The sequence below is a fragment of the Sebastes fasciatus genome, chromosome 3 (assembly GCF_043250625.1).
Source record: "Sebastes fasciatus isolate fSebFas1 chromosome 3, fSebFas1.pri, whole genome shotgun sequence".
Lineage (NCBI taxonomy): Eukaryota > Metazoa > Chordata > Actinopteri > Perciformes > Sebastidae > Sebastes > Sebastes fasciatus.
This window is the reverse complement of record NC_133797.1, coordinates 43,138,928-43,151,427: the sequence shown is the minus strand read 5'-3', so window position 1 is coordinate 43,151,427 and position 12,500 is coordinate 43,138,928. Positions and strand designations below refer to the sequence as shown.

The 12,500-nt window shown below is 43.7% G+C and overlaps 1 protein-coding gene across 1 annotated transcript in view; it reads right to left on the bottom strand.

The window, feature by feature from the left end:
• The window catches only part of tmem178a (transmembrane protein 178a), an 18,404-nt gene extending 14,073 nt beyond the window's left edge, over window positions 1-4,331 (bottom strand). The window contains exon 1 of the mRNA XM_074630963.1: window positions 3,654-4,331. Within this exon, the coding sequence (XP_074487064.1) occupies window positions 3,654-4,200 (547 nt within the window). The 5' untranslated portion in view covers window positions 4,201-4,331. The remainder of the gene's footprint in view (window positions 1-3,653) is intronic.
• Between the last annotated feature and the right edge of the window lie 8,169 nt (window positions 4,332-12,500).

Below are 12,500 nucleotides of genomic sequence, written 5' to 3'. Positions count from 1 at the left end.
ACCAGTGTGAAACCAGCCTAAAACCAGTGTGAAACTAGCCTGAGGTCAATCTAAAACCAGTCTGAAAACATTCTGAAACCAGTCTGAAACCAGTCTGAAACCAGCATGAAACCAGTCTGAAACCAGCCTGAGGTCTATCTGAAACCAGTCTGAAACCAGCCTGAAACCAGTCTGTGACCAGCCTGAGGTCGAACTGAAACCAGCCTGAAACCAGTCTGAAACCAGCCTGAAACCAGCCTGAGGTCCATCTGAAACCAGTCTGAAACCAGCCTGAAACCAGCCTGAGGTCCATCTGAAACCAGTCTGAAACCAGTCTGAAACCAGCCTGAGGTCCATCTGAAACCAGTCTGAAACCAGCCTGAAACCAGTCTGTCACCAGCCTGAGGTTGATCTGAAACCAGTATGAAACCAGTCTCAAACTAGCCTGAAACCATTCTGAGGTCAATCTGAAACCAGTCTGAAACCAGTCCGAGGTCAATTTAAAACCAGTCTGAAACCAGCCTGAAACCAGTGTGAAACCAGTCTGAAACTAGTCTGTAACCAGTCTGAAACCAGCCTGAGGTCGATCTGAAACCAGTCTGAAACCAGTCTGAATCTAGCCTGAAACCAGTCTGAGGTCAATCTAAAACCAGTCTGAAAAAAGTCTGAGGTCCATCTGAAACCAGTCTGAAACCAGTCTGAAACCAGCCTGAGGTACATCTGAAACCAGCCTGAAACCAGTCTGGAAACAAGCCTGAAACCAGTCTGAGGTCAATCTAAAACCAGTCTGAAACTAGCCTGAGATCAATCTAAAACCAGTCTGAACCCAGCCTGAAACCAGTCTGTGACCAGCCTGAGGTCGATCTGAAACCGGTCTGAAACCAGTGTGAAACCAGCCTAAAACCAGTGTGAAACTAGCCTGAGGTCAATCTAAAACCAGTCTGAAAACAGTCTGAGGTCGATCTGAAACCAGTCTGAAACCATTCTGAAACCAGTCTGAAACCAGTCTGAAACCAGCATGAAACCAGTCTGAAACCAGCCTGAGGTCTATCTGAAACCAGTCTGAAACCAGCCTGAAACCAGTCTGTGACCAGCCTGAGGTCGAACTGAAACCAGCCTGAAACCAGTCTGAAACCAGCCTGAAACCAGCCTGAGGTCCATCTGAAACCAGTCTGAAACCAGTCTGAAACCAGCCTGAGGTCCATCTGAAACCAGTCTGAAACCAGCCTGAAACCAGTCTGTCACCAGCCTGAGGTTGATCTGAAACCAGTATGAAACCAGTCTCAAACTAGCCTGAAACCATTCTGAGGTCAATCTGAAACCAGTCTGAAACCAGTCCGAGGTCAATTTAAAACCAGTCTGAAACCAGCCTGAAACCAGTGTGAAACCAGTCTGAAACTAGTCTGTAACCAGTCTGAAACCAGCCTGAGGTCGATCTGAAACCAGTCTGAAACCAGTCTGAATCTAGCCTGAAACCAGTCTGAGGTCAATCTAAAACCAGTCTGAAAAAAGTCTGAGGTCCATCTGAAACCAGTCTGAAACCAGTCTGAAACCAGCCTGAGGTACATCTGAAACCAGCCTGAAACCAGTCTGGAAACAAGCCTGAAACCAGTCTGAGGTCAATCTAAAACCAGTCTGAACCCAGCCTGAAACCAGTCTGTGACCAGCCTGAGGTCGATCTGAAACCGGTCTGAAACCAGTGTGAAACCAGCCTAAAACCAGTGTGAAACTAGCCTGAGGTCAATCTAAAACCAGTCTGAAAACAGTCTGAGGTCGATCTGAAACCAGTCTGAAACCATTCTGAAACCAGTCTGAAACCAGTCTGAAACCAGTCTGAAACCAGCATGAAACCAGTCTGAAACCAGCCTGAGGTCTATCTGAAACCAGTCTGAAACCAGCCTGAAACCAGTCTGTGACCAGCCTGAGGTCGAACTGAAACCAGCCTGAAACCAGTCTGAAACCAGCCTGAAACCAGCCTGAGGTCCATCTGAAACCAGTCTGAAACCAGTCTGAAACCAGCCTGAGGTCCATCTGAAACCAGTCTGAAACCAGCCTGAAACCAGTCTGTCACCAGCCTGAGGTTGATCTGAAACCAGTATGAAACCAGTCTCAAACTAGCCTGAAACCATTCTGAGGTCAATCTGAAACCAGTCTGAAACCAGTCCGAGGTCAATTTAAAACCAGTCTGAAACCAGCCTGAAACCAGTGTGAAACCAGTCTGAAACTAGTCTGTAACCAGTCTGAAACCAGCCTGAGGTCGATCTGAAACCAGTCTGAAACCAGTCTGAATCTAGCCTGAAACCAGTCTGAGGTCAATCTAAAATCAGTCTGAAAAAAGTCTGAGGTCCATCTGAAACCAGTCTGAAACCAGTCTGAAACCAGCCTGAGGTACATCTGAAACCAGCCTGAAACCAGTCTGGAAACAAGCCTGAAACCAGTCTGAGGTCAATCTAAAACCAGTCTGAAACTAGCCTGAGATCAATCTAAAACCAGTCTGAACCCAGCCTGAAACTAGTCTGTGACCAGCCTGAGGTCGATCTGAAACCGGTCTGAAACCAGTCTGAAACCAGCCTGAAACCAGCCTGAAACCAGTCTGAGGTCAATCTAAAACCTGTCTGAAACCAGCCTGAGGTCAATCTGAAACCAGTCTGAAACCAGTCTGAAACCAGTCTGAGGTCAATCTGAAACCAGTCTGAAACCAGTCTGAAACCAGCCTGAAACCAGCCTGAAACCAGCCTGAAACCAGTCTGAGGTCAATCTAAAACCTGTCTGAAACCAGCCTGAGGTCAATCTGAAACCAGTCTGAAACCAGTCTGAAACCAGTCTGAAAACATATATGTATGTGTGTGAGCTCCAGCTTCATTAGTAGTATTACGACGTGAATATGTATTATTATACTGTATGTGGATGTGGATGTCCAGCTGTTACTGTTAACAATGCACCGTTAACAGTAACAGCTGGACATCAACCGGGGTCAGATATATCTGTATACTGCATATATAGTATATATATATATGGATACTATATATATATATATATATATATGGATACTGCATGTATATATATACTATATAGATCTATATATCTATATATAGATATATAGATCTATATAGATATGTATATTCTATATGTACTATATACTATATATACTGTAAATTACAGGCAGGTGTGTGTATTAAAATATATATAGTATATATATAGTAAATAGTATATATGTGTAATAGTAGTATATAGTCTGACCCCGGTCGATGAGTTTGTCGATGTCCAGCTGTTTACAGTGTGTATACAGTATGTGGTGCAGCAGCAGATGTATTCAGGCAGGTGTGTATATATACAGTATATACAGTATATATATAGTATATAGTAGTGTATATATACAGTATAGTAGTGTATATAGTAGTGTATATATACAGTATATATAGTATATACAGTATATATATAGTATATAGTAGTGTATATATACAGTATATATAGTATATACAGTATATATATAGTATATAGTAGTGTATATATACAGTATATATAGTATATACAGTATATATATAGTATATAGTAGTGTATATATACAGTATATATAGTATATATATAGTATATAGTAGTGTATATATATTATATATATACAGTATATACTGTATATATATAGTATATAGTAGTGTATATATAGTGTGTCTGACCCCGGTCGATGAGCTTGTCGATGTCCGGGTCCAAGCCCTTGAAGTAGCACTTCCTCCAGAGGCCCGAGTGAGAGGAGAACAGCGGCCTGCCGCACTCCGTCTCCAGGATGCCCATCCCCAGGATGGCCCTCCAGTTCTCCAGCAGCTCCTCCTCTCTGCTGCCCACATGAACCGGCTTCATGAGCGCCACGTCCCGCTGCCGCGCCGCCCCGCTGCCGGTGTCCACCAGCGGCAGGTGGTAGATGGGCATCTCCCGGTTCTTCTGGTCGTTGGAGTCGGATCCGTGTCGGTCGCAGTTGGTCTTGTGTCGGCGGGTGTCGGTCTCGTACCAGTGGTCGGTGGAGATGGAGGAGACCAGCAGCAGCAGAGAGAGCAGAGAGAGCAGCAGAGACACCGCGGACACCGTCACCGTCTCCGGGCGGGCTCGCTCCATCACCGGGACGACCGGGACAACCGGGACCGGGACCGGGACATGGACCGGGCCGCTGGTCCCGGAGGTCCCAGAGGTCCCGGAGGTCCCGGTGCTGCTGGTTCCGTTACTGGTCATGTTCTGCTTCCATCATCTTCATCTTCCTCCTCTTCCTCCTCGCGCCCTCAGCCGTTCCCAGTTTGTCCTCGAGAGCGCGTTGTCATGCCGACTGACGGAGCGACGACGCGTCAAGCTGAAGGGCGGGAACAAGCAGCAGCACCGGAAGTCCGTTGAGACGGCCTTCAAAATAAAGCTTCAGGATTACCTTCAGGAGGTTTACGCACGCACGCACGCACGCACACAGTACAGAGAGTACTACTACTACTAATAATAATAATAACAATAATAACAACAATAATGATAATAATTCAGTTATGTAGATCTATATCTCAGATGTATTTGGTTAAATATAGAACTACTGAAGAGTCCAGAGACTGAAACTAAACAATAGTTAAGCTCGTCTTCATTATTAAATGTTCTTCCTTGTTATATACCGTATACATATATGTATATATATATACATATGTATATATATGTATATATACGTCTGTGTTTGTTCATATAGTTTTATATCTTCAGCTATGAGCTGTACGTGCCGGCGGGGCTCCCGGCGACTCCGGCCGTCACCATCTGGACAGTGACATCTCCAGCTGATCCAGAGGTGATTCAGAGGTGATCCAGAGGTGATCCAGAGGTGGAGCGTGGATGGAGCTGAAACACGCCCACCTAGCTCTAAGCTACCAAGCTAGCCAAGGCTAAGAAGCTAGGCTATATGCTGCTCTGTGTAGCCGGCTAACGTTAACCCCGTGGTGTTGTTGCTCCCGGTTACCGGCTAATATATAAATAAAATAATACTTACGGGAGAATTTCACTCGAAAAACACTTCAATCAGTTTATTTGTCACCTGAAATCGTACAAGCTAACGGTAAAACGTACAAACTAACGTTACAACGTACAAGCTAATGTTACAACGTACAAACTAACGTTACAACGTACAAGCTAATGTTACAACGTACAAGCTAATGTTACAACGTACAAGCTAATGTTACAACGTACAAACTAACGTTACAACGTACAAGCTAACGTTACAACGTACAAGTTAAGGTTACAACGTACAAGCTAACGTTACAACGTACAAACTAATGTTACAACGTACAAACTAACGTTACAACGTACAAGCTAACGTTACAACGTACAAACTAACGTTACAACGTACAAGCTAACGTTACAACGTACAAGCTAATGTTACAACGTACAAACTAACGTTACAACGTACAAGCTAATGTTACAACGTACAAACTAACGTTACAACGTACAAGCTAATGTTACAACGTACAAGCTAATGTTACAACGTACAAGCTAATGTTACAACGTACAAGCTAACGTTACAACGTACAAGCTAATGTTACAACGTACAAGCTAATGTTACAACGTACAAACTAACGTTACAACGTACAAGCTAATGTTACAACGTACAAGCTAATGTTACAACGTACAAACTAACGTTACAACGTACAAGCTAATGTTACAACGTACAAGCTAATGTTACAACGTACAAGCTAATGTTACAACGTACAAGCTAATGTTACAACGTACAAGCTAATGTTACAACGTACAAGCTAATGTTACAACGTACAAGCTAATGTTACAACGTACAAACTAACGTTACAACGTACAAGCTAATGTTACAACGTACAAGCTAACGTTACAACGTACAAGCTAACGTTACAACGTACAAGCTAATGTTACAACGTACAAGCTAATGTTACAACGTACAAACTAACGTTACAACGTACAAGCTAATGTTACAAGGTACAAGCTAACGTTACAACGTACAAGCTAATGTTACAACATACAAGCTAATGTTACAACGTACAAGCTAATGTTACAACGTACAAACTAACGTTACAACGTACAACCTAACGTTACAACGTACAAGCTAATGTTACAACGTACAAGCTAACGTTACAACGTACAAGTTAAGGTTACAACATACAAGCTAATGTTACAACGTACAAGCTAACGTTACAATGTACAAGTTAAGGTTACAACGTACAAGCTAACGTTACAACGTACAAGCTAACGTTACAATGTACAAGCTAACGTTACAATGTACAAACTAACGTTACAACGTACAAACTAACGTTACAACGTACAAGCTAACGTTACAACGTACAAGCTAATGTTACAACGTACAAGTTAATGTTACAATGTACAAGCTAATGTTACAACGTACAAGCTAACGTTACAACGTACAAGCTAACGTTACAACGTACAAGCTAATGTTACAACGTACAAGCTAATGTTACAACGTACAAACTAACGTTACAACGTACAAGCTAATGTTACAACGTACAAGCTAATGTTACAACGTACAAGCTAATGTTACAACGTACAAGCTAACGTTACAACGTACAAGCTAACGTTACAACGTACAAGCTAATGTTACAACGTACAAACTAACGTTACAACGTACAAACTAACGTTACAACGTACAAACTAACGTTACAACGTACAAGCTAACGTTACAACGTACAAACTAATGTTACAACGTACAAACTAACGTTACAACGTACAAGCTAACGTTACAATGTACAAACTAACGTTACAACGTACAAGCTAACGTTACAATGTACAAACTAACGTTACAACGTACAAGCTAATGTTACAACGTACAAGTTAAGGTTACGAAGTACAAGCTAACGTTACAACGTACAAGCTAATGTTACAACGTACAAGCTAACGTTACAACGTACAAACTAATGTTACAACGTACAAGCTAACATTACAACGTACAAGCTAACGTTACGAAGTACAAGCTAACGTTACAACGTACAAACTAATGTTACAACGTACAAGCTAATGTTACAACGTACAATCTAACGTTACAACGTACAATGTTAACGTTACAACGTACAACAGAAAAAGAGTCACAGTTGAACGGCGTTGTCCGGTATTCCAGGATTTAGCTGAGTTTCATGATTTTCAGCCAGCCAGCAGGACGCCCGTTGTATAGTTAACCCACAGACTGTATAGAAGCAGTGGACGTGGTCACCGTGACGACAGCCGTCGGTTTGTGAACTGAGGTTTTGAAGCCTCAAGTTTGGCATCTTGGCCGCCGCATCTTGCTTTTTGCTGAATAAGACATTTATTTAACAGTGTGGACTAACCAAATCTCCTCAGCTCAACATTTGTCTGCAGGAGTCCGTTTATTTTACAGGAAACAGATTTCTCTGTTACACATTCATCGATACTGTCATCGTTGTCACGGTAATAAAAATAAGAACCCCTGCCACAGTCATGAAATCATTAAGTGAGATTAAAATATAACATGACAGTAAAAACCTGTTTAACATCAACATCAGACACTAATTTCTGGCACGTTTCATGACTGAGTCTTATTTTGAAATCAAACACAGGAAGTACTGATGTGATGTCACAATGACTGACTTGACGGCGTCTCTGAGCTGGGTGTGTACTCTCTCCTTCAGCCTGTCTGCCTCTCTCTCTCCTAACCTGCACCCTCACTGATCACCACTAATAATACAAATAACAATAACAACAACAACAACAACAACAACAACAATAAAAAAACAACAACAACAACAACAACAACAATAAGAAGAATAACAACAGGGTGGTACATCTCTTCTAGGGTAACGGGGTGGATTAGGGTGGTACATCTCTTCTAGGGTAACAGGGTGGTACATCTCTTCTAGGGTAACAGGATGGATTAGGGTGATACATCTCTTCTAGGGTAACAGGGTGGATTAGGTTGGTACATCTCTTCTAGGGTAACAGGGTGGATTAGGGTGGTACATCTCTTCTAGGGTAACGGGGTGGATTAGGGTGGTACATCTCTTCTAGGGTAACGGGGTGGATTAGGGTGGTACATCTCTTCTAGGGTAACGGGATGGATTAGGGTGGTACATCTCTTCTAGGGTAACAGGATGGATTAGGGTGGTACATCTCTTCTAGGGTAACAGGGTGGATTAGGGTGGTACATCTCTTCTAGGGTAACGGGGTGGATTAGGGTGGTACATCTCTTCTAGGGTAACGGGGTGGATTAGGGTGGTACATCTCTTCTAGGGTAACGGGATGGATTAGGGTGGTACATCTCTTCTAGGGTAACAGGATGGATTAGGGTGGTACATCTCTTCTAGGGTAACAGGGTGGATTAGGGTGGTACATCTCTTCTAGGGTAACGGGATGGATTAGGGTGGTACATCTCTTCTAGGGTAACAGGATGGATTAGGGTGGTACATCTCTTCTAGGGTAACGGGGTGGATTAGGGTGGTACATCTCTTCTAGGGTAACGGGGTGGATTAGGGTGGTACATCTCTTCTAGGGTAACGGGATGGATTAGGGTGGTACATCTCTTCTAGGGTAACAGGATGGATTAGGGTGGTACATCTCTTCTAGGGTAACGGGGTGGATTAGGGTGGTACATCTCTTCTAGGGTAACGGGGTGGATTAGGGTGGTACATCTCTTCTAGGGTAACAGGGTGGTACATCTCTTCTAGGGTAACAGGATGGATTAGGGTGGTACATCTCTTCTAGGGTAACGGGGTGGATTAGGGTGGTACATCTCTTCTAGGGTAACGGGGTGGATTAGGTTGGTACATCTCTTCTAGGGTAACAGGGTGGATTAGGGTGGTACATCTCTTCTAGGGTAACAGGGTAGATTAGGTTGGTACATCTCTTCTATGGTAACAGGGTGGTACCTGAGCGTACAACAGTAGAGAGAGTCTCTCTCTCTGGTGGTCAGGATGAGGTGGGTCGTTTCTCCGTGGCGTCCTGGTGACTGAGGCCTCATGGGAAATCTCAGGTGACTCTCAGAGTCCAAACTCAACGTGACGGCAGAAAAAAATGAAAGTTGGTCCATTAAGTTGATCAATAATTCAGAGCGTCCCTGCTGGGCTCTGCTGCTTCCTGTAACACGACCCCTCCCCCCCCTCGGACGCTGTCACCTTGACTTTGACTTCTGTGATTGGCTGTCAGGACGCTGTTTTCATCATCAGTCTGCTGATCAGCTCCTTAATAAAGTCATTGATCTTTAGTCAATAAAACATCAGAAGACCAAACTGACGTCTTCACGTGTCTTTATGATTTATGGTGAAATAAAACAGAAATAAAACACTTAAATCAATAATTGATTATTAAAATAGTTGGCAATTAATTTCTGACTGAACAGCATCAAGATCACATGACAGGAAGTTCAGCAGCTGTAGATATGATGACTGGTCCTCGGAGGATGACCTGTAATAAGTAATAGTAAGCTATTATTATTGTTATTATTATTATCATCTCCATCTCATTAAATATCACACACTACACAGTGTTCAGTGCAACAGTACATACTACTGATCAACGCAGTACACAGTATACACTATACAGTAACAGAGCGGTGCTACGTATAACAGAACGTTGCTATGTATAACAGACCGTTGCTATGTATAACAGACCGTTGCTACGTATAACAGAACGTTGCTATGTATAGCAGACTGTTGCTATGTATAACAGACCGTTGCTATGTATAACAGACCGTTGCTATGTATAACAGACCTTTGCTATGTATAACAGAACGTTGCTATGTATAGCAGACTGTTGCTATGTATAACAGACCGTTGCTATGTATAACAGACTGTTGCTATATATAGCAGACCGTTGCTATGTATAACAGACCGTTGCTATGTATATCAGACTATTGCTATGTATAACAGACCGTTGCTATGTATAACAGACCGTTGCTATGTATATCAGACTGTTGCTATGTATAACAGAACGTTGCTATGTATAGCAGAACGTTGCTATGTATAACAGACCGTTGCTACGTATAACGGACCGTTGCTATGTATAACCGAACGTTACTATGTATAACAGACCGTTGCTATGTATAACAGAACGTTGCTATGTATAGCAGAACGTTGCTATGTATAACAGACCGTTGCTACGTATAACGGACCGTTGCTATGTATAACCGAACGTTACTATGTATAACAGACCGTTGCTATGTATAACAGAACGTTGCTACGTATAGCAGACCGTTGCTACGTATAGCAGACCGTTGCTACGTATAGCAGACCGTTGCTATGTATAACAGACCGTTGCTATGTATATCAGACTGTTGCTATGTATAACAGACCGTTGCTATGTATAACGGAATGTTGCTATGTATAACGGACCGTTGCTAGGTATAACAGACCGTTGCTACGTATAACAGACCGTTGCTACGTATAACAGACCGTTGCTATGTATAACGGACCGTTGCTACGTATAACAGACCGTTGCTATGTATATCAGACTGTTGCTATGTATAACAGACCGTTGCTATGTATAACGGAACGTTGCTATGTATAACAGACCGTTGCTACGTATAACAGACCGTTGCTATGTATATCAGACTGTTGCTATGTATAACAGACCGTTGCTATGTATAACGGAACGTTGCTATGTATAACGGACCCTTGCTATGTATAACGGACCGTTGCTACGTATAACGGACCGTTGCTATGTATAACAGACCGTTGCTACGTATAACAGATCGTTGCTATTTATAGCAGACCGTTGTTATGTATATCAGACCGTTGCTATGTATAACAGACCGTTGCTACATATAAAAGACCGTTGCTATGTATAGCACACTGTTGCTACGTATAACAGACCGTTGCTATGTATAACAGACCGTTGCTATGTATAACAGACCGTTGCTACGTATAGCAGACCGTTGCTACATATAGCAGACCGTTGCTATGTATAACAGACCGTTGCTACGTATAACAGACCGTTGCTATGTATAGCACACCGTTGCTATGTATAACAGACCGTTGCTATTTATAGCAGACCGTTGTTATGTATATCAGACCGTTGCTATGTATAACAGACCGTTGCTACGTATAAAAGACCGTTGCTACGTATAAAAGACCGTTGCTATGTATAGCACACTGTTGCTACGTATAACAGACCGTTGCTATGTATAACAGACCGTTGCTATGTATAACAGACCGTTGCTACGTATAGCAGACCGTTGCTACGTATAGCAGACCGTTGCTACGTATAGCAGACCGTTGCTACGTATAACAGACCGTTGCTATGTATAGCACACCGTTGCTATGTATAGCAGACCGTTGCTACGTATAGCAGACCGTTGCTACGTATAGCAGACCGTTGCTATGGGCGCAGCTCTGATGTCAGACTCTGGAGGACCGTTCTTGTGTCAGGTTATTGATCTCTTAAGTAGTTAGCTGTGTTATAATCAGGATAATATTCAGCTAGCGGGTCATTGTTGTGAAATAAACGTCGCCCTGTTGGGGTTTATTTCACAACAACGACCTGGTAGCTGAACATTATCTCTTACATGTGATATGGATAATATATGTAATACACTGTAGATAATATATGTAATATAGTATGGATAATATGGATCTATACATGCTGATTGTTAGCATTTAGCTCAGAGAAGTTGTTTCAGCTGTCAATCAAACGTTCACTGATCAATACCTGGTGGGCTGTTTCCCACGATCCTCTGCTCTGCCTCGCTCTGTGAGTGTCATTAGCATTGTTAGCATCAGGCTATTGATCGTGGCCCTGAAGCTCCATCAGCTCATATCGACCAATCAGGACGCTGCTGATCCACCTTCCACTGGGGGGGGGGTTATGATCGTGGGCTGTGTTTTAATTAAACACTCAGTCAGACTGCAGCACCGAGTTCACGCTCTGAGGAGGGACACGCTGTGAGTTACTGCTGAGGCAGCACGATGATAGAGGTCAGAGGAGGAGGAGGAGGAGGAGGAGGAAGAAGAGGTGGAGGAGGAGGAGGAGGAGGAGGAGGAAGAAGAGGAGGAGGAGGAGGAGGAGGAGGAAGAAGAGGTGGAGGAGGAGGAGGAGGAGGAGGAGGAGGAGGAGGAAGAAGAGGAGGAGGAGGAGGGAGATGAGGAGGAGGAGGAGGAGGAGGAGGAAGAAGAGGAGGAAGAAGAGGAGGAGGAGGAGGAAGAAGAGGAGGAGGAGGAGGGAGATGAGGAGGAGGAGGAGGAGGAGGAGGAGGAGGAGGCGGAAGATGAGGATGAGGAGGAGGAGGGGGCCGGAGGAAGAAGAGGAGGAAGAAGAGGAGGAGGAAGGGGAGGAAAAGGAGGAGGAGGAAGAGGAGGAAGAGGAGGAGGAGGAGGGAGATGAGGAGGAGGAGGAGGAGGGAGATGAGGAGGAGGAGGAGGAGGAGGAGGAGGGAGATGAGGAGGAGGAAGAGGAGGAGGAGGAAGAAGAGGAGGAAGAAGAGGAGGAGGAGGAGGAAGAAGAGGAGGAGGAGGAGGGAGATGAGGAGGAGGAGGAGGAGGAGGAGGAGGAGGAGGCGGAAGATGAGGATGAGGAGGAGGAGGGGGCCG